This window comes from Pseudonaja textilis, chromosome 4 (assembly GCF_049901715.1).
Source record: "Pseudonaja textilis isolate UNSWEBS1 chromosome 4, rPseTex1.2, whole genome shotgun sequence".
Classification (NCBI taxonomy): domain Eukaryota; kingdom Metazoa; phylum Chordata; class Lepidosauria; order Squamata; family Elapidae; genus Pseudonaja; species Pseudonaja textilis.
The window spans coordinates 23,876,290-23,904,267 of NC_141993.1; the positions used below are offsets into that span (position 1 = coordinate 23,876,290).

At 43.7% G+C, this 27,978-nt stretch overlaps 1 protein-coding gene across 1 annotated transcript; it reads right to left on the reverse strand.

The window, feature by feature from the left end:
- Positions 1-201: 201 nt before the first annotated feature.
- On the reverse strand, positions 202-27,978 carry LOC148125775 (lipase member M-like). The gene is made up of 10 exons (XM_087932199.1): positions 27,877-27,978; positions 26,939-27,056; positions 25,759-25,767; positions 20,698-20,887; positions 18,250-18,359; positions 10,193-10,329; positions 8,098-8,241; positions 4,117-4,188; positions 2,934-2,999; positions 202-439 (listed from the first exon to the last, which is right to left on the reverse strand). Exons 1-10 carry the CDS (start codon positions 27,976-27,978, stop codon positions 203-205), a joined length of 1,185 nt encoding a protein of 394 aa, XP_087788325.1. The 3' UTR covers position 202.

Below are 27,978 nucleotides of genomic sequence, written 5' to 3' on the forward strand. Positions count from 1 at the left end.
GATTTCTGTAAAATATGCAAGGAAGCAAAGGAGTGAACTAGAGAAATAATAGAAAACTTGAAAGATTTACTTTAATGTTGGAAAATACACACAGGATATGTCTAATAGGGTTTTTAATCACCTCAGTTTAAAAATCTAGATTCTTTCAAGATACAGGTAAGTGATTGAGATGTTGTTTTCCCCAGAAACTCCAACCCTGATATTAATCCTTGTACTTCTGCATCAATTCAAGCACATCAGGATACAAGCGTTGTGGAGCATCCAGACCCACGACTGGATCAAAATGGCTCCAGTCAGGAATATTCTTATAGAAAACTAAATGAGTGATGTGAGCAAGCAATGATTCCATATTCTTTTTGGTTACAATAACATCTTTTTCTGCACTCCACACACCTACTGGCACAGTAACATCTTCTATTTTATAAAATGGAGGTGTTGTCTGTGGAGGAAAAGAGGAGAAAAAAAAAAGAATGTGATTTGGGACTCACTTCCAGTGTGCAGAGAAGTTGTCCAATGGATTCATGGAGTGTTTACAACTACTTAAACCCATGGTATAGGCATCTGTCAGAATTACATGCCAATCACAACAGGGCTATGACCAGTACATGACCTACTGCAAAATAGTGGCATCCAAAAAGGTGGAAGGTAGCAACACCAAGAGGATTTCATTGATAGCTTTGTTTAATAGCTAATAGCTATTAATAGTAAAAGCTTCCCATCTCCTCCTTCTATGGTCTTGCAATCAAATGATGCTGCCTTCATTTTAGAGGTTTAAGGAAAGCTAACATCCATAATTAAAGGATCATTATCTAGCCACAAGACTACACAGGTAGGAGAGGGATGGTCAATCAAGACATTAAATGTTATGCTGCTATTAACTGAGCCATGAAAAATGTCTGGTGCTCTTGGAGGATACTGAAGTTTAAACAGGCTGGAAAATTATTTACAAGGAGAGACCTGAGGTCTTCTTTGGGGAAATATGGCATCATTACTTCTTCTCTGAGTGTATGTGAGATTGATTAACTGATTATCAAGGACTTATTTAGTCTTAACAGTCTAGATGGTTTACTATAAATATATTAGAAACAGAATAAATTATAAAAGTATAATTCTGAAGGCAATTGTGAAAACTTTCCACAATGGATCAATATTCATCATGTTAGCATTTTACTGTTGATTACCTAGAAAAAATACATTGCAACCCAACCCTGTTCCTCAGTCCCTGATGGTTATACATGTTAACAGTTGTCCAAACTTTTTACTAGCAAAGGAACCATCCTCACTTTGGGAGAGCAAGTTCCAAGGGAGGAATGTCATAGTAGGGAATGTCTTTTTGTCAGCCTCTATTTGTCCTATTCCCCACTGAAAGGCTCAGTGGTGGTATTTTGCCAGTTTGGACCAGTTCGGTCAAACTGGTAGCTCTGAGGATCATCTGTGAGCGAGCCGGTTTTCTACGATGATCAACTGCTGGGCCCTTCCACCCTCCCCGCCTCTATACTGATCTTGGTTTCTTGGTTTTGAAGCTCAGCTGCTTTGCACAGACAGCGGATTGCTGCACGTCAGCGGTTGAAAACACAGGGAGAGTGTAGGATTGCAGAAGGTGAGTATCAAACCCTCTGCGTGCATGAAGCATACAGGCATGCACCAAGCACCTGCACCAAGTCACGCCCACAGAACTGGTGGAAAATAAAAGTTGAATCCCACCACTGAAAAGTGGGTCTCATGACCTGAGATGACCTGTTAGATTACTGTACATCAGGTATTCTACCTGTAGTAACTGATCTTGGGTTTGAAGTTCAAATGAGGTCTAATCAGATATTTTACTTTCTACCTGTCCATTCCCTTTCTAAGACTACCTCCTTTGAGGTTAAACCCTTCAACCAACTGCAGTGTGCAGTTCAAACCAGGGTTATATAGTCTTTCGCTAGAAAAGCACCATTACTTCTTTTTTATAGTAAGGTTGCAACTGGAACTATTGCTATGAGCTTTATGCATCCTTTGCTCTCAATACTGAATATCTATCTATCCGCAGGACTGGAGTATGGAGAGAACTATCTCAATTTTACCTTTCTGTACCATAGCTAAGGAGAAGTAGCCAGGAATCCTGGTGGATGGGAAATGGAGTTACCACCACATTTTTTTGTCCATGGATTGCTGCTCTGCTCCAGTTCTATGGTGATATTACTGTTCTAAGGCTCTACCACTTGAATTTTTTTTTACAGTTTTTGAATTCAAATAAAACAGGAAGAAACAGAAAAAAAGATCTAATTTGCTTTGAGATAAAGAAAGGAAGGTTAAATGCAGGGCTGTCTTAATGCATGGGCCTAATGGCCCCTGGGCCCTGCGAGCATAGGAGCCTAATACTAATCTGTGCATGTTAACCCTTCAATGCACCTTGGATCATACAAATATATTATACATATACTATGCAAATATATGTTTAATTTTATTGATTATTGCAATCAAATGTTAATTGATATGTTAATGTTAATTGATGTTAATTGATCATTAACATTTTTATTCCTGTGAATATTTGTTGTAGGGGCCCCAGTACGCTGCTTTGCCTGTGGCCATAATGATCGTTAAGACCATCCTAGTTAAATGTAGGGTTTCAGGCAGTTTCTTCTAAAGAAATTGTATGGTCAAATTGAGAAGTGGGACTCTGCTTACTTGAAGCTCCATCAGGACATTACCAGTGTCCTCTGTAAGACTCAGGAGATTGTCTGAAAGATGGATAGCTACCCCTCTTGCCTTCCCCACAAAATGGAAGGATATAAATATCTACATGGTTACATATATATTGTATAATTCACATCTCAAGTAACTTTGCTTGTTTAATTTTGAAGTATTCATAGCTGTAGGATAAGTTAGAGGAAGTCAACAATCGTTAAAAAAAATGACAAATACCTATCACCATCATATTTTTTTCTTACCATGTTGTATACTTCCATGTTCTTATAACCATAGTCATAGTATTTAAATTCCACAGAACGTACAACCTAAAGGGAAATTAAAATATTATTCCAAATTTAAACATTGGTTTTGAAATATATTAACATGATAGACCTTCAGATATATACACAAGATTTTCTGAACACTGGTTTGAGCTTTTTCAGTGACAGACCGAAATCTGCAATCATGCGCAGGTTTGATCTGTGCTCGCCACTGAAGCGCCCTTAGCCAGCTGGTTTCAGTGCTAAGCCACCCCATAGAGGTGGTGAAGAAGAGGGAGACCGCAAAACTCATAAAAGGAACTGACCAAAAATGTAGAGTGAAATCTTAATCTTAAATAAAAAATAAAACTTCTTGGAAAACTAGCGGTACTTTAGACTGGTTCTGAACAGGCTTCTACAAGGCTAAGTATAATGAAAGAATGGTTTTAGGAAATAATTTCCTCCTAGATTTTGAAAATTTATTTATATTGTAATAATGTCAAGATGTAGGTTTAAGTATATTTATTTTTATTTATCAAATTTATATAGCTACCTATCTCTCAATTGTGGCCCTGGGCAGTGTATAATGAAATCAAAAGCAATAAAAACAGGTCCTTAAATAACCAGAAAAAACAACAAACAAAAAACATGCATATAACTCAGGAGAGTTTTGTCTCCCAGGCCCAAACCATTAATGTAAATCTATATTGATCACAAAAATAGTTTGTCGCAAAAGCTAAATAGATCTATACTAGTCTCCTTTTTTTGTTGGTAAATATAAATTTTACATAATTAATGAAATGGTTGTTCTATTATCTTATTTGGATTTCCCAGAAATGCATTAGAAGTAGAAACATTGCATTGGCTCCAATTTTATTTTGTTTTTAAAATTAAATATCAAATCATTTGATATTTGATGTTATGTCTAAGAGCTGCAAGGAAAAGGAGACTTAGATAGCCATGTTCCTGGATCAAGGTACAGTGCACCACAATGTGGTGAAGGGGACTCTATACCACAACATTTTGTTTTCCAAGGACAGACAGGAAAAGGTGTTAAAATTACATAATCCAGTAAATAAATCTGGTTATCGTGTCTTTTGTACCTATACCAACCACTTAGTTAAATAATGTCTCAATTTTTATTTGCCTCAAAAGTAACTAACAAATGAAATTCATATTTTACCTGAATCCAGTGAGTCAAGGTTTTTACAGATGAATAATCAGGATTTGTTGCAATATATACATCTACCCGACTCTGCAAAACAAAAAGAATTTAAATTTATACACAAAGGAAATATATGAAGACATTTTTTTTATTGTTTCACGTTATAAAATAGAAACAGGAGAGGGTTTGCAAAATATTTAAGTGGTTATCCATTTTAGCAATACAGAAAACACAACATAATTGATCTGCCTTATGTTGTCTGTAGAAGAACACACATGACGTAATTATTCAGATTTCGGACTAGACAAGCGGATTCAGATCAACTTATCCTTAGCTCAACTATAAATATTGGTTAATGATGATATATTTATTCTGTGTCAAAGTGCAGGCTGGGCATTAGCAGTGTGGTGCCGTGTGGGCCATAATGAAGGGTGCGACTATCTATCTATCAATCTATTTTATTTATATATTTTTTCAAGCATGTATTAGATAACAAGTATAATTAGAACATAATTAGGATTACATGAAATAGGTACAAATAAAAGGGAGGCATTAGGACAGGGATGGTAGGCACATTGGTACGCTTATGCACGCCCCTTACAGACCACTTAGGAATTGGGTGATGTCAACAGTAGACAATCTAAGGATAAAGTTTTGGGGGTTTGGGGAAGAAACCACAGAATCAGGTAGTACATTCCAGGCATTGCCAACTCTGCAGTCAATTTTAGCGCGTAAGTTTGTATCTATTTTGTGCTCATGTATTATGATTGAAGCTGAAGTTGTCATTGACAGGTAGAAAATTGTAGCAGATAAATTAGTGTAGTATGCTTAGGTCAGAGCAAAGGCAGTGTAGTTCTAAGTTTTCTATGCCCAAAATTTCAAGTCTGGTGGTATGAGGTATTCTGTTGCAAAGAAAAGAGTGAAGGACTCTTCTTGTGAAATATCTCTGGATTCTCACAATTGTATTAATGTCTGATATGCAGTGTGGGTTCCAGACAGATGATCTGTATTCAAGAATTGGTCTAGCAAATGTTTTATACGCTCTAGTTGGCAGCACAATATTATCAGAGAAAAAGTTATGCAGCATTAGGTTAACAACTCTTAATGCCTTTTTGGCAATATTGTTACAGGGGGCTCTGACACTTAGATCATTACAGATGAGTAATCCAAGGTCCTTGACAGAGTGAGTGTTGTCTACAAGGTTGTGTCCATCCAGCTTGTATTTTCTGATGAGCATTTTTTGGTTCAGATTTGAAGTTGCCACTTCTTTGACCATTCTGTCACATAGTCAAGGTCTTTTTGAAGGGTAGCAGTGTTGCTGGTGTGTTGGTTTTGTAAAGTACATTATGTTGTAGGTGATTACAAAGGGATAGGACTTGAGTTGTATAATTGTATGCATCTCAGCTCCCTTAGCTTCTTGCGGTCACCCCTGACTGTAGGCTCTGGTTACAGCAGAGATCAGGTTCAGCATCAGACAGGAAGTTCAGTGGTTAGCTTTAGGCCAATTGCTAACTTTTAGATGAAACTATCACAGGATTATTTAAGGAAAGAAACACTATGAGGGGCCGGGAACTGAATGTATATTGTCTAAAGCTTTTGGAGCTGAGTAAATCGCCCAGAAAGACAATTTTATTATGATAGACCAAGACCATTATTATTTGGATTTTTCAGGATTGCAATGGAGTTGAATGAGGGGACTTATGACCACTGCAATGAACTATGGTTATGTGAACAAAAATCAGGCAAGCAAATAGAGAGATGCTGCAACATCCTTCCTGCATATTTTTCTTCCCTCCCGTTTCCACTCTGACAGGATCTAGAAGGCCTTGGGCTGATTTCTTGCCTCACTGGGTCACCAAGAGACTTGCCTCTTGAGCCAAGTGCTGGGTCCCACCCCTTCTTCCCCATCCTTATTTACTGGGTAGCCTTTTTTTTTCCCCTTGAAAACAATTTTATTAATTTTAACAACAAACAAAAACTCATAAAACATAAAAACATCATCCTTTCCTTCATGAGTTTACAGACAGTGTGTCGGTTGGTTTACCACTTTTTTTTGTGCATCCATTTCATAGTCTCCATTGTAGTTATATTACATAATAGCTCATATTATCAATCAACAATTATATAGCCTGATATTATTAAACAATCATTTGACTATAATTTTATTAGTTCATACTTTAATGAGATAACTATAGTTTACTTAATTTATTTTATAGCAAATAAGTCATACCAAGTCTATCTTAATAGAATTTTATAAAGATAGTATCAAAGAAAAAAAAGAAATATGTATTCATTATTTCCAAAGGTTCTAAATATTCCATTATTATATTTTATCATCTAGCCATTGATAGAAAAGGTCCCAAACTTCATAGAATTGTTTATCTTCTTGTTCTCTAATTTCAAATGTATTTTCTCACTCTTCCAATTTTTAGCAAATACAATCCTAGCCGCTGTTAATACATTTACAATCAAATATTTCAATTTTTTTTGTATGTATCAGGTAAGATTCCCAATTAAAAAATCTCTAGCTTTAAATCTATATGTTTCTTTGTCATTTTTTCCAACCATATGCGAATTTTAGGGGATAGCCTTTTTGTAAATCTCCTTCTGAAGCCGCCATTCATTGCAGCCACTCCCTACACTCTGCCTGCTTCCAAGACAGGAACACACACAGGGAGGTCTAGGGACAGACTCTCTTTCCCCAGTATGAACTCCGGGGCTCCAAAACTCCATAGTGCTTGATTCCAGAAGGAGATTTAGCAAAAATGTAAGTGACAGGAGAGGAGGTGGAGGCTGTGGGACTCAATGGGATGGAAAGGAAGTCCAAGTGCACCAACATGCCTACCAGTCCTAATGTCTCCTTTTATTCGTACCCATTTCATGTAATCATAATCATGTTCTAATTATATTTGTTATCTAATTCATTCTTCATAAATAAATAAATAGATAAATTAATAAAAGGCTTGTATGAATCCCAAGGGAGGGGAATCAGAATACACAGAGAGACCCAGATTAAGAGGCTGAACAGTCCCAAGCTGGATGGGGCAGGACTAAAGGAATTAAGGGCAGCTACAAAGTAGAGTATCTCAGGATATACCTAGTAGATAGAAAATATATAATTTTAGTTTGGCAAGATTCTGTCTATTAGGCATAAACAAATAAAATATTGTACTGGATAGGATTTTGCTTTGTTATCACTGGGCTTGGCCTTGACAGTTAATGTTCTAAGAAAATTGATTGCCTGAAAGGAAGAGTTTCAAGATTACGTGCTCTAGTCATTACACTGAGAAAATCTAAATACGCATAGTTCTTGTTTAGAAATTGCTTCATTTGCAGTTTTGCCAGGGATAAAAAAAGTGACTTTAAGAAGTTTGGAAAGCAAAGGAAAGTTGAAGTAAGAATGTAAATGCAGTTGTGATGTCACTTAGCAACGGTTAAATAACAGCCAAGTTGCTGGTCCCAATCATGGTTGTTAAACAAAGACTGGATGGAGAAAAGATATCTTTAAAATAGAAGTTGAAAATGTCCTAGATTATTAATGACTAGGTTTTTTTTTTTAAAAAAAACCATACAATATGTGAGGGGATGTTGCTGTAAGTATATATTTTACTCATTGTGGGGTTTTTTTTGGTACTTCTTCCTCTCTTGTAGGGAGCCATGATGATGATGAAGTTAAGAAAGCAGCCAGAAGTGGTTAGAAAAACAGCAAGTGCAGAAAAAAATATGGATGCATGAAAATTGACTCAGAAAGATTCCCCCAAGCTTCTTGGACTCCCTGGAGAGGGGAAGGAAAAACACAGGTGGACCTTCTGCTAAAGATTCTGCTACAGCAGTGTTTTTCAACCTTGATTTCTGGGAGTCTGTCAAGCTAGCAAGCGTTGAGATATACTGTTGTTAAACTATATCCTAGTCTTCCAGTGGGACATTGGTTTCCTGATCTCATTTGGTTAACACTTACTTCCTTTGTAGAAAGTCTAAATAAAAATAGAATTTACTTACAGCGTTTAGGTTTTTAACATTTTCTCCTGTAAAGGAACTGAACAGGACACAAAGCTTGTCAATTACTGGATAGCTGCATGCATAGGCCAACATGGTTTTTAGTCTCTCACTAAGAAGGCAAAGTTCTTTAGTGCCCAATACTAGCTGTAAAATAAAAATGGCTATATTTTAGTTACACACTATTAAAACTACTGTTTCTGCAACCTTTAACAGAGCAAAACATTGACAACAAACATACCTCAGTTGGACTAAATTATCAAATGAAGTCCCTATTATTCCCAAGGGAATCATATTTGAGAAAGCTGTATAGCAGCTTGGCAAGTTTAAGATTTGTGGACTTCAGGTCCCAGGATTCCCGAGCTGACATGACTGGAGGAAGAATTCTGGGAGTTGTAGTCAGGGGTGGGATGTTACCGGTTCTGCCCGGCTCTATAGAACCAGTCTATAGAGACTGGATTCTACTCTGAAGAGCAGCAGACCCTGAACCGGTTCTGTGTCTGCTTCTGTTGGCCCACCCATCTGGTACCTGTCCTTTATTTCCTGCTTTGTGCAACACAGCGGAGGTTGAAAAAGCAGGGAAAAAAAGCAGAGGTGGGATTCAAATTTTTTAACAACCGGTTCTGTAGGCATGGCTTATTGGTGGGTGTGGCTTGGTGGTCATGTAACTGGGTGCGTGTGGTTTGGTGGTCATGTGACTGGCTGGGTGTGGCCAACTCAATATCACTCACATCGAGGCACACATCTCCTCACCTGGCCTCTCATGACTGTGGGGATGCTGCAACAGTCATAAGTGTGAAAAAGGGTCATAAGTCACTTTTTTCAGTGCCATTGTAACTTTGAGTGGTCACTCCACATAAGCAAAGTACCAGCAAAGCAGGGGAAAAAAAACCTCCAGAGAAGTTCCTGAGACAGGAAGTCTAGTCCTGCCAAGAATGTAATAAGGCTCAACGGAGAGGCAGTTTCTGTAAGCAACACCAGAATGTTTCCTTCCTGCCTTCCTTACAGGATTAGGCCAGTAAAGTGGAAAAAAATAAAAGGAGATTTCTTCTAATAACGGATTCTCTGAACTGCTTAGAATATTAACAACCGGTTCTAGCAAATAGGTGTGAATTGGCAGAATCCCACCCCTGAAAAAGAGGCTTTTTGAACACTGCGCACCTGCATTCATCACTTTTCAGCTGTCTGGGCAGCACATCCTAGGGTTACTTGTACACTCACGCAAAATGTAATCACCGAATCGGTAGTAATGCCAGTTGAATTCCACCCCTGGTTGTAGTCCACAAGTCTTAAAGCTGTCAAGTTTGTAGACCCCGGCTGTATAGGCTTCAGGGCTGCAGCTGCTTAAATGCTGTTATGTGATCCTCATTTTCAAATCCCTTTCTTCCACCTTCACCTAGTAGCAACCACTTACCTGTCTGTTGGGAAGGGGAGGGGAGGAGAGGGGAGGGGAAACGAATGGAGGGAGGAAACTAAGAAAGGATGGAAGATAAAGAGGGAGGGAGGAAGGTTGGTTTCTGATGCTCACCATCAGTTTTTCAAAATGAAAGTTAATGGCAAAGCTTACAGGAAGTTGGATATCGATCCTGCTCTCACTTCTTTTTGACTGCTTGTGATCACTCTGTTTCTCTGTTTTGGGAAAGAAGTAGGTCTGAAATGATGACACATGATCCTCATTTACAACATTCCCTGACATCTTCCCACAAATCAATGGGAAAGCCAAAGATTCTTGCAGAGGGAAAATCAGTGAGGATCACGTGACCATGGTTAACTGTGAGAACCCAGCTGGGGGTTTGGCCTTGCGGCTTCTTTCTTGGATAGCTTTCAGGGAGTAAGTCACTGGAGAGTTCACAAGCTGCTTAGGTTGACTCCCTCACACTCTTCGCCAGTCCCTTTCTGCTTCTGCCCTGCTAGTCAGCCTTGACCAGGACCCAATACAGGTTGTCCCAGGTTGTCTAGTTACCATTAATATTCACAATTGTTTATTAACAATAAGACTGACATACAGAGTTGGGGGCGTTAAAATCATGTTAGGCTAGTCACTTAAAGCTAGAGATGGCAGAATACAGGTAAAGGAACTAAATCAATAAAAACCTACTTCTCTCAGTTCACGTGGAATTTTTGCAAGTCTACCAAGCAACCCAGCAGTATCTTCCAGGGTGTAGGGTGGGTTCAGGGCTATATACAGCTTCACTCTGTCAGAGAGGTAGGGAAGGACCCCAAAAGTAATGAAACCTGCAAAATGAAAAGAAGCAGGAGAAAATTAGGATACGTGAATGCTATAACTTTAACTTCTGCTTACCCCTCCTTTTGAGAAATTCTCCCCCCTCCCCTAATAAATAAATTATAAAATATTGACTTCTTCACATTCCCAGATTGGAATAAAGAGATGGTTAAATTAGTATGAATGAGATAATTGATGAGGAATGGTGAAAATTTACATATCGCCTTCCTTCTTGGTATCCTGCTTTGAATGTCCCTATGATCATGCAGCGCATGAGCGAAAAACCTAATCCTGATATAGGGAACATTTTTTTATGAAAAGGAGAAAAAATTGTTCCTCAGTTCCAAGTAAATGCAACCTTTGCAGCCCTTCCAATTTTAAATCTTAAAGAATTTCTCTATTTATAGCTCCCTCACTCCCAACTTAATTTAATGCCAGTTAAAGAAAGCCAGTTTGGTCTGATGAATAAAGCAAACAGGGTAGAAAGTGAGTTCAAATCCCACTTTAGCCTTAAAATTTGTCTGGGTGACCTTGGGCCAGTTACTTTCTCTCAGAACAACCCACCTCGGAGGGTTGTTGCTGTGTGGAAAATAGAATAAGGAAAGTGTATTGGATATGTTCTCCATTGTGAGTTATTTGTAAAAATGATAAAGGCGGGATGTTAAATTAAAACATTGCCTCCACCTGAGCATCCCTGATAAGGGAGAGAAATACTTAGAATATGAACTTTTAAACAGCTGGATGAAGAACTCTTGTATATGCCCTATATTTGTCAGAAAAGCCCCATCAATTAACTCCATACAAGAGCTCTTATAACCTAAGCACATTTACAAACAATGAACATAAAAATACCATATATTAACACTTTTCCTGTTACCTGTCCATCTACTGTTATATTTAGCCATAAGCACTGAAATCCAATAATCTAGTAAAGCACCTAGTAAGAAAAGGACAGAGAGTGCATGTTAAGTTTGAGCAATGAGAGGCTGAACCAGAGCATGAGTGCAACAGTACTTTATTTTACAAATAAAGGGCTGACCGTGCTTGCCAAGCCTGGAACTGGCTCGCAGCAATCAGCAACCGGTTGGACCCCGCAGCCTGCTTTTATAGCTGGCTGCTGGGGAGAACCAACCAATGGGAATGGGGGAATATCGCCCACACAAAGTGAGTGGACCTGAGTGAGAACTCCTTGAGTCCTCAGGACATAACACCCCTTCCCCCCAGATGCGAACATGCATAGTCCTTGAGGTAGACGGGGGGGGTTGTGTTGGCGCCCGGAGCGGCGCAACTCGGGAACATTGTCTGTCTGTTCGGTATCAGTCTGTGACGGTTGAGCCGGCATAGTGTCACCAATACTCTCTGTGGACTGGGCATCCTTGGAAACCACCGGGTTGGTTACTGGGGTCGAGCTCTCGTGGGTTGGATCAGGCTGGTCAACTCTCTGGGTGCTGTTGTCCGAGTTTGGGCTGACCGGAACGACCGCTGGCGCAGACTGGTCGCTGGGTGCGATGTGGCTGGGCGGCGGATGAGACGGTTCCCCTTCGACTGGAGACTCTGGATTCTTGTTTGCAAGGTTGCTGAGGCGCCTTCTGAGTTGGTCTATGTGTCTCCTCCAGACGCGACCATCCTCCAGCCTGACTCTATACGATCTCGGCCCGGTGATGGCGATGACCTCGCCCGGAATCCAAAGTGGGTCCCCAGCGAAATTCCTTGCGAATATCGGCTCCTGTAACATAAAATGTCTAACCCCCAAAGTGGAAGCGAGGGGAGAGTCAGGGCAGTATTGTGGGTGCGGTCTATCTAATACAGTCCTCAGGCGCCGGCCCATCAGAAGTTCCGCTGGGGACTTATTGGTGACTGCACAGGGGGTTGAGTGCTGGCTCATCAGGAACCATGAGAGTTTGTGGTGCCAGTCATCTCTGCCAAACCTAGCGAGGGCCTCTTTGGTGGTCCTGACGGCCCTTTCAGCCAACCCATTACTCGCAGGGTGAAATGGGGCTGTGAAAATGTGGCGAATGCCTAGGTTGGCTGCAAAACGGCTGAATTCTACTGATGCGAACTGTGGGCCATTATCGGAGAGACCAAGGAGTCGGGTAGTCCATGTGTAATGAACAGGCGCGTTAACACGTTGGTGATTGCTAGTGTGGTGGTCGTGGATAGCTGTGCCACGTCTATCCATTTGGAATAAGCGTCCACGACCACTAGGAACATCTTTCCATGCACGGGCCGGCCAGATCGATATGGATTCTAGACCAAGGGCGCTGGCGCTCTCCCATCTGGTAGGGGTGGCGATGGGGGAGCAGGACGGGATTCCTGGCAAATGCTGCAGGAACTTACCCAATTGACAATGTCCTCGTCTAGACCCGGCCACCACACGTAGCTGCGTGCTAATGCCTTCATTCTCACAATGCCGGGTGTCCCTCGTGCAACGCCTCCAGGACTCGGGTGCAGCGAGGTCGGAATGACCACTCGAGTGCCCCACAGTAGACAACCCTGCAAACTGGACAGCTCCTGCATGCGAGTCTTAAAGGGTGCGAATTTGTTATCAACGTTGCCTCCCGGCCACCCCTCCTCACCCAGTCGAGCACCTGGGCGAGCGTTTGGTCTGCCTTGGTTTTAGCGGCGATGTCAAGGGCGGTGATGGGCAGGTCCAACTGGGTGATTTCGAAAATGGCATTGACAGGAGCTGGGTCTTCAGCCGGAGCGGGTAAGGGGCAGCGACTGAGAGCGTCAGCGTGGGATAGAGTTTTGCCCGGGCGGTGAATAAGTTTGTATGAGTAGGCCGCTAGGAAAAGTGTCCACCTTGTCATCCTAGGGGAGAGGACTTGAGGTGTCTGTTTGTCGCCGGCCAGTAGGCCCAGGAGGGGTTTATGGTTGGTGACCAGTTCGAAAAAGTGGCCAAAAAGGAATTCGTGAAACTTTTTCACGGCTGCAACAGCTGCTAGGGCTTCCTTGTCTATTTGGCTGTAATTTCGCTCCGTGGTCGAGAGCGTCCTGGAGAAAAAGGCGATGGGGGCCTCGGCGCCATTGGCGAGTCGGTGACTAAGGACCGCCCCAATTCCAAAAGGGGATGCGTCTGCTGCCAGTACTAAAGGAAGGTTGGGGTCAAATTGGATGAGCACTGCCTCTGACGTAAGTAGTGATTTGACGGCGTTAAACGCCTGGTCTTCTTTGTGCCCCCAGTGCCACGGTGACTTTTTGTCTAGTAATCTGTGTAGGGGTTCGGCTACTGAGGCTTTATGGGGCAAGAAGGATGCATAAAAGTTTAGCAGCCCCAAGAAAGCTTGTAGCTCCGTTTTGGAGGTCGGTGTGGGAGCTTCGTGGATCGCCCTAACCTTGGACTCCAGGGGGTGAATGCCAGAGGCGTCAATTTTATAACCCAGAAAGTCCACCTGTCTAGTGGCAATGGCGCATTTTTCTTTTTTTAACTTGAGGCCATGCTGTCTGAACCTCTCTAACACTGCTCGCACTCTCTGGAAGAGTTGGGGTCTGTCCCTGGCCGAGACCAAGATGTCGTCGAAGTAGGGTACTACACCAGGGAGGCCCTGTAAAATCCGCTCCATGAGGGACTGAAAAATACCCGGGGCAACACTTACGCCAAATTGGAGACGCTTGCATCGGAAGGCACCCCTGTGAGTGACGATGGTCTGAAGTTCCGCTGTTTGGTTATCAACAGGGAACTGCTGATATGCTTGAGACATGTCCAATTTAGCAAAAATACTGCCCGGTTCGAATGTGTGCAATAAGTGCTGAATGACGGGCACAGGGTAGGCGCTAACTTGTAAATATTTATTGATTGTTGTCTTGTAGTCCGAGCAAATTCTCAGGCTACCATCTTTTTGAGGGTGTGACAATGGGCGTCTCCCACTTGGCGAAATCTGTTGGCTCAATGACCCCTTGTTTTAGTAGTTTATCCAATTCAGCGTCTAGTTTTGGTCGAATAGCAAATGGAACTCTACGTGGTTTTAATCTGATTGGGACTGCCTGGGGGTCAACGGTGAACGAGATGGGGTTCCATTATAACACCCCAGCTCCTCGCTGAACACATCTGCGTAGTCAGCGAATAAGGAGTCAGTGTCTAAGGTTGAGACAGCATGGACTCCTGTTAACCCTAGGCCGAGGTGGGGAAACCAATCGAGCCCCAATAAGGTGGGTAGATTGCCGTTAACTACCACTAGAGGTAGGTGGCCTTTAAAAGCTCTAAAACTGACAAAGAACTTGCCTCTGCCGATCATGGGAATGGCCTTCCCCTGGTAGTCCTTCAGACCGAACTGGCATCTCTGAAGCCGGGTAGTAGATAGGCTGGGGTGGAGTCTCTCGAGGGTGTTCCACGAGATTATTGAGAGCGCTGACCCTGTGTCAACCTCCATGTGGCACGGTTTACCTTCTAGGGAAACGGAGAGATAAATTTTACTAACAGTGTGGCAAGTACGTCTGGCAAGGCGGTGCGTGCGACAGTTTAATACTTGCCTCTGTGGTCCCGAGTGCGAGGACGGGGTCTGTGTGCAGCGCTTTGGGGGCTTGGCAGACTCTCGCAATGTGCCCCCTCTTATGGCAGTTGTTGCAAACGGCTCCTTTAAACTTGCAGGTGGCCCTTTGATGTGATCCCCACAGGCTAGGCACAATGTGATGTGCTTGGGTGGACCGGTGTATTCTTGTTTGGCCCCTACCTGCGACCGTCTGTCATTGGTGAGGCGGTGGACGTCGTTCTCATCGTTGTGGGTTTCCTCCGCTTCCACCTCTTCGGAATGGACTGGGAACGATGCTAGCTTGGCACTTGGGCCCTGAATTTCGGTGGCTGAGTTCGTTGCTAGCTCGGCTGCTAGGGCCTCCTCGACCGCTGCGCGAGGTTGAGGTCTTTTTGCTAGCAGGCGCCTCTGTAGGTTGAGATCCTTGACCCCACAAACTAATTGATCGAGGAGCATGTCCTCCAGGTATGTTCCAAACCCGCAGTGCAGGGCTGCTGTTCTGAGGGCGGCCATATATTGATTGATGGTCTCCTTACTTGATTGCTTCCTCATACGGAACGTGAACCTCCTGGCGATTTGTGAAGGCCTGGGAGCGTAGTGGTTAGTGAGGATCTCAAGCAACTCGGACCACGGAACGCGTTTTTCAATTCTCTCGGCGCTACGAGTGCTGCGGCGGTATCGTAACGGTGGCTCCGCAGTAGATTAGGAAATAGGATTTTTCCGATGCTCTCCCGCATCCGACAGGCCGACCGCATCGATGTAATGATTGAAACGGTTCTTATACGATTCCCACTTCTCTTCGTCTGGTTTAAACGCCGGGAATACTGGGTTGGAACTCATGGTGCTGGAACGGCTGGGCTACCTGGGAAAAAATCTCTCTGGGACTATGAGCGCTCGTGAGTTACTAGTGATATCAGCTCTGGAGAGGTTTTTTTGCTACCCTCTCTTTCTCTCTCTGGTTACCACGTTGGCTGCTAGCCGTTGGAGGTGTCTTGATTTGCGCCAAAAAAGTGGGCGTTAGTGACTCTCTACAGCGCTGTGCTGTGATTCCTACTGGCTCGAAATTCAAATGACACCCGTTGAATTTCGCGCCAAATGCAGAGCGGCTGCGGCTCGCAGCGCTTCACTTTCCCCGTAAGCGGGGCTAACAAGCGGCTACAGACGCTTCTAACTTTTTGAACCAGACCGCTTTCTCTGGCTGCGGATCAGCGTTTGCTCTTTTTGATCGCTCGTTTTGTTGGCTGACCGCTCTCTCTGGCTGCGGATCAGCGTTTCCCTTATCGCCAGCCGATCGCTCTCTCTGGGCTGCGGATCGGTGGCTAGTGACTCAGCGGTTGCAAGGTGCATCTGGTAGCCATCCCATCCTCGTCGCCAGTGTTAAGTTTGAGCAATGAGAGGCTGAACCAGAGCATGAGTGCAACAGTACTTTATTTTACAAATAAAGGGCTGACCGTGCTTGCCAAGCCTGGAACTGGCTCGCAGCAATCAGCAACCGGTTGGACCCCGCAGCCTGCTTTTATAGCTGGCTGCTGGGGAGAACCAACCAATGGGAATGGGGGAATATCGCCCACACAAAGTGAGTGGACCTGAGTGAGAACTCCTTGAGTCCTCAGGACATAACAGTGCAGGAACCAGGGAAGCTACCAAGCTACCCTGGAAGTTACCAAGGAGTTGTATGTTGTGGCCTGCCACCCATTGATGGATCTGGCAGCAAAGTCGGACAGTAGTGAGGAGGTTGGGAGGAACCTGGGTTAGTCTTGGAGACTGAGAAAGGCTCGGACGAGGGCTCTGCATCAGAGGCAGAGATAAGGCCAGGGCAGGCTGGCAGTCAGCAGTGGTCTTCAGACTCAGACAACAGTGAGGTGGGGGAGGTTTTGGAACTGGGTCCCAGCTTGCACATGTTCAGGACTACCAGAAGAGAAGAACAATTGAGAAAGCAGGGTCGACTTAGGAGTAAGGCCATACCTTGGAGATGATTAGCCACTACCATAGGATATAAATGAGGTGCAGATGGTATGTGAGCTTTTGCAGGAAGCAATTAGTTTGTCTGGTTGATTCAAGCTTTGAAAATTTCTGTTTGACTCTGCCTCAAGTGTGGCCTTGCCCCGCATTTGGCAATTAGTTCTCATATGATAAGGTGGGTGTTTGTAAACATTCCCCTGAAAAACTGTTTGTGAAGCCTTGCAGGCTGTGAATGAATGTAATTCACAGCTGTGGAAATAAAAGAGGTTTTGCTGGAACTAAGATTGTGTTTTATGCTTTTGAAGGAAGCTGAGGACAGAACACTGTGGCAGTCGGCAATGATTGAAGTGAACTAGTTGTTCTGTCAACTGAACGACTGTGTGGTAAACTAATCTAGGCAGTAGATTTGTCCTGATGAAGACCAATTTGATTCCTATATTAGAATGCAGTGTTGGTGAAATGTTTGGTTATCAATGGTGTATCAAGGGGTGTGACATTAAGGATCCAAGGCAAGTTTCTTCCCTAGTAAGAGTAATGGTATGTTAGAATTAATGTCAGAAGGTTTTCCAATAGTTATCCAGACTGGAAATAGTTAATTCTGAGAATAATTCTCTCAGATCACAACTCAGCAAGATTTATGAGATGCTGGTTATACTAGCAAGAAAGAATTCTGATGGTATTCAGATTTCAAATCAGAAGTCTCAGTAGTAGATTGCACTGATGACATTCCCTTGTCTGGTGAAGAAAAATCTACAAGAAAACCACCAAGTTCAGAGAGCACCAAGGATGTCACAAATATGAAGTCTAAAGATAAATTTGGAGAGCAATATGATGACACTCCCTTCTTTTTCATCTAGGGGGAAAATTCTTTTTTACTTTGAGAAGAATACTATTTACTATCAGAAAAGTATTTTGGAACTGGTTTCCAAATTTATCACCATTGTGTGAAAAGCTACCACATCTAGGGACACATAGCAGAAGAATTAAAAATAGGAGTGAACTAGGAAGCAGAATGTGAGAAAAGCCAAAGCCATAGAAAAGTTTTAGAATAAGTTATGTGGAGAAAAAGAGGCAAATCTCAACTTCAGTTAAGTGCTTTCCTCCATTAGGTATGAAATGAAGGCCTACTCTGCATTGGCTCAAATGGCGTTTATAAATTCTTGACAGCCATCCTCATAGAGGCCTTAATGGTCAATGGTCCTTAACTAAGATAAGTGTTGATAACATTTCATAACAGAGATGCAGATGGAGAATGTGTTGTGATATAGACTGATGTGAAGGCAAATACATATGTGTCCCAGTAAATCTTTGTTTCCCATGGCCGACCCAGATTGGATATTGTAAGTTAATGTGAATGAAAACAAACAAAAGTACATAGTTGTTTTCTTGCTTTTGCTCATCACAGTTGAAGAGGGAACCCTGGATCCTTGGTTGGTAGAGAGAGAAAAAAACAGTTTTATTATAACATGATCCCAAAAGTATATTCTTCATTGATAATACCTAATGATGCTCCTTGTGAATGGCCAATATAGTATAAAGAATCTTGTCCTGTTTTCTGTAGGATGAAGTTTATTGCAGCTGGTATATCATAAATTGCCATTTCATGAAAGCTGTAACACAAAATACATCTGTAAGTTTATTCCCTATGCTGCTATCTGTGGACATTAGTGTCAAAGCCCCTGATCACAGCTCACTAATCATGGGCTCACCAACTTGAAAGTACAATTACTCCATAGAGGCTTCAGTTTTCCCCATTTTAACAAATAATATTTCAAAGTAGATTTGCTCTGGTGTTGGTGATAGTGATGATGGGGCATTCTAAAAATTGAAAATCACAGGAATGTAAAACTGGACCCTGGGGATAATATTCTGTTTTTATTTTTTAAATGAAATCAGTGTAGCCATCCATATTGTCATAAGCAACTTTAGATGGCATACAACATTGAAATAAATAACAGATATTAAATATATAAAACTATAAAATACACATTTAAAAAATATTATAAAAACAAAAATGCAAACCATGTGTTAGATCGGGTACAAAAGAGATGCGAGACCAGTGCACTTCAAGCTCTTTATTTTATGTTAAGACCTGTACAAGATCTTGGAGCCGCAGCAGCCCTTCATATAGGGATTGCTCGTGGCTTGTCGGCCAATGACAGGACTTTGAATCTCCCGCGATCGGCTTGGCCAATCGCAGTTGATTCTTAGGAAGCCAGTCACTGCCGTTCAATAGACCAATCGGGATGCGGTCCGTGTGGACCAATCAGATTTCAGCTTTTGGAGTATGTTAATATAGAACACCATGGACAGAGGAAGGATAAGAATAGAGACATCAAAGTATGTATCTAGTTCCCTGGGAGCTCTGATAACATAAGCAGATCTTGAGGGAGATCTGAAATGTCAAAAGGGATGCAGCTAATCTAATTTCATGGAAAACATTTTCAGTAATGTGGTCGTCATGGCAGAGAAGGCACATCTACTAATCACTAGCTGATGGTACCCATAGCATGTCTTCTCTGGTGGAACTGATGAGACAGGCTGATATAACAAAGGAGAGTCAGTATCTCAAACAAGACAGTCCCATGCCATGAGGGGCTTAGAAGGTTAAACTGGGACCTTGAATTGGACTTGCAAGCAAACTGGCAACCAATGCAGCTTGCAGAGCAGAAGCTCATGTGTTCTGTCCTAGGAGTACACATATTGGCTCATGCTGCAGCATCCAAAACCAGCTGAAGTCTCTGGGTATTCTTCAAGAACAGACCTATGTAGAGCACAATGCAGTAGTCATATCTGGAGGGGATGAAATCATGAGTGAGTGTATGCAGGATGCACAAATTATAGCTGAGCAAACACCTTCTTAAGTATGACTGTCATCTGCTCATTGAGCAGGAGTGGTGAGCAGAAGGAAACATGAGTGTAAGATGACCCCTAGATAATGCAATGGGTCACTGTAGAAAAGTGCAATCCCATCCAATGCCAATGATGGCATAGACCTAGAACCATTGGGCCCCCAATTCCAGAGCCACTCAGTTTTGCCATGGTTCAGCTGAAGCCTTTTCCCATTCATATCCTTACAGTTCATGGCATTGCTTAATTTTCAATGGGGTAGAGACATATAATTGGGTATCATAAGCATATTGATGATACCTCACCCCATGGTGACAGTTGAGTCAGTCAGTGGCCTTATGCAGAAGCTAAAAAAGACAGGAGAATGCATTGAATCCTGTGGCACCCCACCGCATAGAAGAATGGGATCTCTCCTTCACAAACACCCCTGGAATCAAGTGACTAGATAGTGTATCTTTGAATATATTCACAAAAGGAACATCCTGGTGTGACCCAATAAGGTGAAAAGAAGACAAAAGAGCACTAGGGTGATTACATTTCAAGTTTCCCTTTTAGTCCACTAGCTTAAAATTTCCTCATGAGAACCTGTCGCTTATAGTTCAAAGATTCACAATGTGAGAATCACCACACATCTGACCCCCTTATTAAAAAATAAATGTTCCTCTGTTCAACCCTTTTCCCCATTCCACACTGTTCAGTGACATTGTATTTAATTTAGTCTAATCTTAATCTAACAAAATGTGATGTGATATTCAAAAATTCACCCATGATCTCTTAAACAAATTGAAATTGACTTATTTTTTTTCTCCCTACATTCTGTTCTTTTTTCCAAAAAACCCAAACCTTTTAAATTAAGAGAATAAGAATGGAAATATATTGTGGTTAAAGAAAATAAGATACAATATGCAAATATTTATTCTTCATTTACATTCACCCTAAAACGATTTTCCTAATATTTCCTAATAATAATTTCACTATCAATTCTTCTTGGAATTTACCTCTCTCTCTCTTTATTTATTGTTTAGCCCTTGAGCCATATCAAAGTGTATAGTTCCAGAAACAAATTATTACTAAAATTCGACTCTCCTTGAAATTTACCTGAATTCCCAGAATTCTTGCTGATCAATTGAAAACTCTTGGTGTCTTCTAGACCAAGTGGTCCCTCTATTATTTATTATCCAGACATCATAGCCAGCATCTGCTAGGAAAAATCCCAGGCTGTTGCTAGGAATGTTTTCAATCCAAGATCTCCCTTCCGATGGAAAACCATGTACCAATAAAACAATTCCTGCAAAAGAATCCAAGAATACATGATTTATTGTATGTTATTTATAAGTACAACATTGTGTAGCGATCTGGATTCAAATGGCAAAATATAACATTTGACCGTGCATGTTATGTCCCTGGACCTTGAAGAAGTTCCTACCCAGGTCCGTTCACGCTGCAGGGGCAGCTGCCCCTTCTCATTGGCTGGGTTTCCCCAGCAGCCTGCTATAAAAGCAGGCTGCTGGGTCCAGCCCTTTGGCTGTTCGCTGCGAGCCAGTTCCAGGCTGAGAAAGCACGTTCAGTCCTTGTAAATAAACCTTGTTGCACTAAGCCCTGGTTCAGCCTCTTATTTCCCATACTTAATACTGGCGACGAGGATGGGATGGCTACCAGAGGCAAGCTGCAACGCTGAATCACTAAAACGCTGATCCGCAGCCCAGAGAGAGAGCGATCAGCCAAAATAAGGGCAAACGCTGACCGCAACCCAGAGAGAGCGATCAGCCCGAAATGAGAACGAACGCTGAATCACTAAAACGCTGATCCGCAGCCCAGAGAGAGAGCGATCAGCCAAAATAGAGGCAAACGCTGATCGCAACCCAGAGAGAAAGCGATCAGCAAACAAGCTAGTGAAAGTGAGAAGCGCCTGTAGCCGCTTGTTAGCATAAGCTACAGAGGAAGTGTAACTGCGAGCCGCAGCCGCTGTGCCGTTTAGGCGCGAAATTCAAACAGCTGTCAGCTGAAGCACATTCAAATACAACACAGCGTTGTATTACGAAATCGCTAACGCCCACACAGGCGCGAATTTCAAAAGACGCTGCCAACGACTGTGCAGTCTAAACACCTTCTGATCCCCAGAGAGAGAGAAGGGAATTGCGAAATTTCCCCAGAGCTGAAGTCACTTGCCTAGCACAGGCACTAAACCTCTACTGCTACCCCAGAGAGAGAGAGCACTTGCCTAGCACAGGCACTAAACCTCTACTGCTACCCAGAGAGAGAGCATTTTCCCCAACAGGTTAACCAGTAGACCCACAACATGAACTCCAATCCAGCCTTCCCAGCGTTCAAGCCGGATGAGGAGAAGTGGGAATCATACAAGAATCAGTTTAATCATTACATCGACGCCATTGGATTGGCTGATGCAGGGGAACACCGAAGAAAGCATATTTCCTGACCTACTGTGGAGCCATCGTCTTCGATACAGCCACAGCTCTTGTGGCTCCACGTGAGTTAAAGAATGTCCCCTGGACAGAACTGTTAGAAATCCTTACTAACCACTATTCTCCTAGACCTTCACAGATTGCCAGATGCTTCACCTTCAGAATGAGGAAGCAGGGGGACAAAGAGAGCATCAATCAGTACATGGCTGCTCTCAGGACTGCAGCACTCCATTGTGGGTTTGGCAGCTATCTTGATGACATGCTCCTAGACCAGCTGGTCTGCGGGGTCAAGGACCTGCTCCTACAAAGACGGCTGCTCGCCAAAAAAGACCTTAACCTCGCTCAAGCCATCGAGGAAGCCCTGGCAGAGGAGCTGGCATCTCATTCAGCCACCGAGATCCAAGGTCCTGTCACCAAGCAAACGGCAGTTCCCGTCCACTCAGAAGAGGTGGTCAACGAGGAAGACCCAAGTGACGAGGCCGACATTCACCGCCTCACAAACGCCAGGCGCCCGCAGGCAGGAACCAGACAAGATAACACCGGGCCATCCAAGCACATCACCCTGTGCCTTTCCTGTGGTGGACCTCACCTGAGGACCACATGCAAATTCAAAGGAGCCACTTGCAACAACTGCCATAAGAAGGGGCACATTGCAAGAGTATGCCAAGCCTCACACAACGTAGCACAAAGGGCATCTTCATTCGCACATGCCGGGCCCCAAAGGCAAGTATTAAACTGTCGCACACACCTCTGCGCTAATCACACTTGCTATTCTATTAGTAAAATCTCTCTTTCCGTCTTATTAGAAGGTAAACCTTGCAACAGGGAGGTTGACACGGGTCAGCGCTCTCCATTATTTCCTGGAACACCCTCAAGGAGCTTCAACCCAGCCTATCAAGAAACCGACTCCAGAAGTGCCAGCTTAGCCTAAAGGACTACCAGGGGAAGACCATTCCTGTAATCGGCAGAGGCAAGTTTTTTGTTAATTTTAAAACCTTTAAGGGCCACCTACCTCTAGTGGTAGTGAGCGGCAACCTCCCTACACTTTTGGGACTTGATTGGTTTCCCCACTCGGTTTAGGGCTAACAGGAGTCCATGCTACCTCAACCTCTGACACGGACTCCCTGTTTGCTGATTACTCAGACGTATTCAGTGATGAGTTAGGGTGTTATAACGGCACCCCTATCTCATTTTCAGTCGATCCCCAGGCAGTCCCAATTCGGTTAAAACCTCGCAGAGTTCCATTCGCCATTCGGCCTAAATTAGACCTTGAATTAGATAAATTACTAAAACAAGGGATCCTGGAGCCTACAGACTTCGCCAAATGGGAGACGCCCATCGTCACACCCTCAAAAAGATGGTAGCCTGAGAATTTGCTCAGACTACAAGACCACAATCAATAAATTCTTGCAAGTTAGCACTTATCCAGTACCCGTCATTCAGCATTTATTACATACTTTTGAACCTGGCACTATCTTTGCCAAATTGGACATGTCTCAAGCATATCAACAGTTCCCTGTTGATGACCAAACGCAGAACTTCAGACCATTGTCACCCACAGGGTGCCTTCCGTGCAAGCGTCTCCAGTTTGGCGTAAGTGTTGCCCCAGGCATTTTTCAATCCCTCATGGAGCGGATTTTACAGGGCCTTCCTGGAGTAGTACCCTACTTCGATGACATCTTAGTCTCGGCCAGGAACAGACCCCAACTCTTCCAGAGAGTTCGAGCAGTCCTAGAGAGGTTCAGGCAGCATGGCCTCAAGTTAAAAAAAGAAAAATGTGCCATTGCCACTAGACAGGTGGACTTTCTGGGTTATAAAATTGACGCCTCAGGCATTCACCCCCTGGAGTCCAAGGTTAAGGCAATACACGAGGCACCCACTCCAACCTCCAAAGCGGAACTGCAGGCCTTTTTGGGGCTCTTGAACTTTTACGCTCGTTCCTGCCCCATAAAGCCTCTGTGGCAGAACCCTCCACAGACTTCTGAATAAAAAAACAGTTTGGCATTGGGGACACAAAGAAGACTCCGCTTTCCGCACAGTCAAGTCGCTACTCACATCAGAGGCAGTGCTTATCCAGTTTGACCCCAACCTTCCATTAGTACTGGCAGCAGACGCATCTCCTTCGGAATTGGGGCAGTCTTAAGCCACAGGCTCCCCAACGGCTCCGAGGCCCCTATCGCTTTTTTTCCAGGACGCTCTCTGCAACAGAGCGCAATTACAGTCAGATCGATAAAGAAGCCTTGGCAGCTGTTGCAGCGGTGAAGAAATTTCACGAATTTCTCTTTGGCCACTTTTTCGAGCTAGTCACGGACCACAAACCGCTCTTAGGGTTACTAGCAGGTGACAAGCAGACCCCTCAAATTCTGTCCCCCAGAATGACCAGATGGACCCTTTTCCTAGCAGCATACTCGTATAGACTCGTGCACCACCCAGGTAAAACATTGTCCCACGCAGACGCCCTCAGCCGCTGCCCCCTGCCTGCCCCAGCTGAAGACCCTGCCCCGGTCAACGCCATTTTTGAAGTCACCCAACTGGACCTCCCAATCACTGCCCTTGATATTGCCAATAAATCCAAAGCGGACAAAACGATCGCCCAGGTACTGGACTGGGTGAGGAGGGGGTGGCCAGGCAGTGACATTGAAGCTAAATTCACTCCATTTAAGACCCGCTTACAGGAACTGTCGAGCTTACAGGGCTGCCTGCTGTGGGGCACTCGAGTGGTCATCCCAACATCTCTGCGTACCCGAGTGCTGGAGGCGTTGCACGAGGGCCACCCGGGCATCGTCAGAATGAAGGCGTTGGTGCGAAGCTACATTTGGTGGCCCGGCCTCGACGAGGACATCAACAAATGGGTAAGCTCCTGCCATCCCTGCCAGGTTTCCCGTCCATCCCCTCCAATTGCCACCCCCACCAAGTGGGAAAGTGCCAACGCACCCTGGTCCAGGATTCACATCGATCTTGCGGGCCCATTGCATGGCAAAATGTTCCTCGTGGTCGTAGACTCTTACTCAAAGTGGATTGATGTGGCACAACTATCCACGACCACTTCACAAGCAGTCATCAAGGCATTGACTCGCCTGTTCGTTACGCACGGTCTACCAGACTCCATTGTTTCCGACAATGGTCCCCACCCGCGTCAACCGAATTCAGTCGTTTTACGGCCAACCTGGGCATTCGTCACATCTTCACGGCCCCCTTTCATCCTGCCAGTAACGGGCTGGCAGAGAGAGCTGTTAGGACCACTAAAGAAGCCCTGGCCAGATTCAACAAGGATGACTGGCACCACAAACTATCCTGTTTCCTGTTAAGCCAGCATTCAACCCCTTGCACGGTAACCAACAAGTCCCCGGCCGAGCTTCTGATGGGCAGACGCCTGCGAACTGTATTGGACAGGCTTCACCCACATTACTGCCCTGACTCTCCTCTCGCTTCCACATCGGGGAGTAGGCATTTTGTCTTGCAGGAACCCGTGTTCACGAGAAACTTCGCTGGCGACCCATTGTGGATCCCGGGAGAAATCGTAGCCATCACAGGACCCAGATCATACCGGGTTAAGCTGGAAGATGGCCGGGTCTGGAGACGACATCTGGACCAGCTTCGGAGACGCCAGGGCACCCTCATCAGCCGCGACTCGTGGGCACAGACCGGTGAGAGTCCGCTGCAACTACCACACAGCAACATCTACCCCGATGACCTGCTAACACCTTCAGCCGGACCAGAGAATCCAAATGCTGACTGCGGCGACCTAGCGTCCAACCCATCCGAGCCAGACGGCGTGAGGACACTCCCAGCGTCCAGCCCTTCTAGCCCCGGACCTGCTCCGACTGAGGGTGGTACTCGGGACTCATCATCAAGCCAACAATCACCGACGGACTCTGATCCACCAAACAGCACACCAGAGTTGCGCCGCTCTGGACGTCAGCACAAACCTCCCGTATACCTCAAGGACTATGCGTGTTCGCATCTGGGGGGAAGGGGTGTTATGTCCCTGGACCTTGAAGAAGTTCCCACCCAGGTCCGTTCACGCTGCAGGGGCAGCTGCCCCTTCTCATTGGCTGGGTTTCCCCAGCAGCCTGCTATAAAAGCAGGCTGCTGGGTCCAGCCCTTTCACTGTTCGCTGCGAGCCAGTTCCAGGCTGAGCAAGCACGTTCAGTCCTTGTAAATAAACCTTGTTGCACTAAGCCCTGGTTCAGCCTCTTATTTCCCATACTTAATAGTGCACATTAGATTCAATATAAAAAAACCATACCATAAGTAGCAGTCAGGGTACCACACTGTGTAACAGTTGCAACTTCCAACTGGTGTGCTGTGCTCAAAGGCTGTGCTCAAAGGCAATCCAATGTACAGTAAATGAAAATAATTTACTTCCCCTAAGATCTTCTGCAACGGACACCCTATTACTATTTTAACAGATTTTCTAAAATTGGCAACTAGACTAAGATTGGAGATGAAGTGAAAGTTCTGAAGATTAAAGAATGGTTTCTTTCAAAGAGAAACCACTAAACCTCTTTCAAGGCAAGTGGTATTTAACTGTCCCCCTCAGAGAAACCTTAACTACCTCCTGAATCCAGCTATATATGTTCCACCTGCATAATCCAGTCCAATTCAGCATAACACACCCTAAAGAGGAACCGATCATTTCTTGGTTCCACAAATTCAAAGGAATCCTTGAATGAACTATCATAATATACCACTAACAGCTACATGATTTTTGTCAAAAGGAAATACTACATGCTAGCTGAGTAGCTATGTCTCAAACAAAAACCCAGCAGAAGCTCTTTTCCAGTCAAAGCTAAAAACAGGAGCTTTCTACTTTCCTCTCTGGAAGGCAGAGCAAGATTTTCATGACCGTGTGTATGCCTATATATGAAGTATGTAAGCAATTCAAATGTGGAAATCTCACATTGAAGATCTACCTTCATTCTGGGGACAGTATTTTCCATGAGGAATTCTGTTTATCTGAAGGAAATAACCATCATCAGTCAGAATTTGATATTCTTCACTGGGATATCCCCAATATTGGATAATTTCAGCCTGCAAATGAAATAATAAATTCTTGCTCAACATATAAGGTGCATATCTTTGCCAGACACACAGAAGTTTATTTGGGACATTGACCAATAAAAATATATTTAATAAGTCAAAACACACAAAATTATCCCCTGACAACCAAGAACCAAACTCAGAGAGTACCAAGGACCCTTCATATAATTTTGTGGCTTCATTTTCAGATTTAGTGAGTTAACAGTTCTGGAAAAACTAATCCTGATGGAACACGTAAAATTAGTTACATCTTAAGACTGCTTCTCCTTAATGATGGCTAGCTATGATTTTTATATACATTTTAACATTGGTTGAGGTGAAATTATAAATCATAGCCAGTCAACTTTGACTGAGCTTTGGCTCATATGCCCTACCTGGCAAAGAAATCACTGACTTTTGAAAGATATATCTTCATAACTGTGGAGTTAATCTGCTGGGATGCCCCTACCTAAAATAGCCTTTGGGTACACCTGGAAGCTGCGGTTGTACACAGTTCTGCAGGAAGAGGCAGCTGCACCAATGTAGAATTATTCTTATACCAAAGTTGCCAATATGCCAAAGGGCCAGTCCAAAGATATTTTGGTTACTGCTTGCTAGAATTTCATCTGAAGAAGAGGAGGAGGAGGAGGAGGAGGAGGAGGAGGAGGAGGAGGAGGAGAAGAAGAAGAAGAAGAAGAAGAAGAAGAAGAAGAAGAAGAAGAAGAAGAAGAAGAAGAAGAAGAAGAAGAAGAAGAAGAAGAAGAAGAAGAAGAAGAAGAAGAAGAAGAAGAAGAAGAAGAAGAATTATTTGTTTGAATATGAAACAACTTACAATTGTCATGAATCCTTCGGGATTCAAATGTCTTCTTTTGAAAGATTCTTCTGAATTTGTGGACTGCTGGATTAAGCATGCCATTGCCAGCAACAGCCACAT

Bases quoted from the DNA above. Each gene is read 5' to 3' on its own strand.
- LOC148125775 (XM_087932199.1), bottom strand. From the start codon at position 27,978: ATGTGGCTGTTGCTGGCAATGGCATGCTTAATCCAGCAGTCCACAAAT. The intron at 27,057-27,876 runs GTAAGTTGTTTC...TTTCATTTGCAG, and splicing joins CCGAAGGATTCATGACAATT to GCTGAAATTATCCAATATTG. The intron at 10,330-18,249 runs GTATTATCAATG...TTCATTTTGCAG, and splicing joins TTCACAAGGAGCATCATTAG to GTTTCATTACTTTTGGGGTC.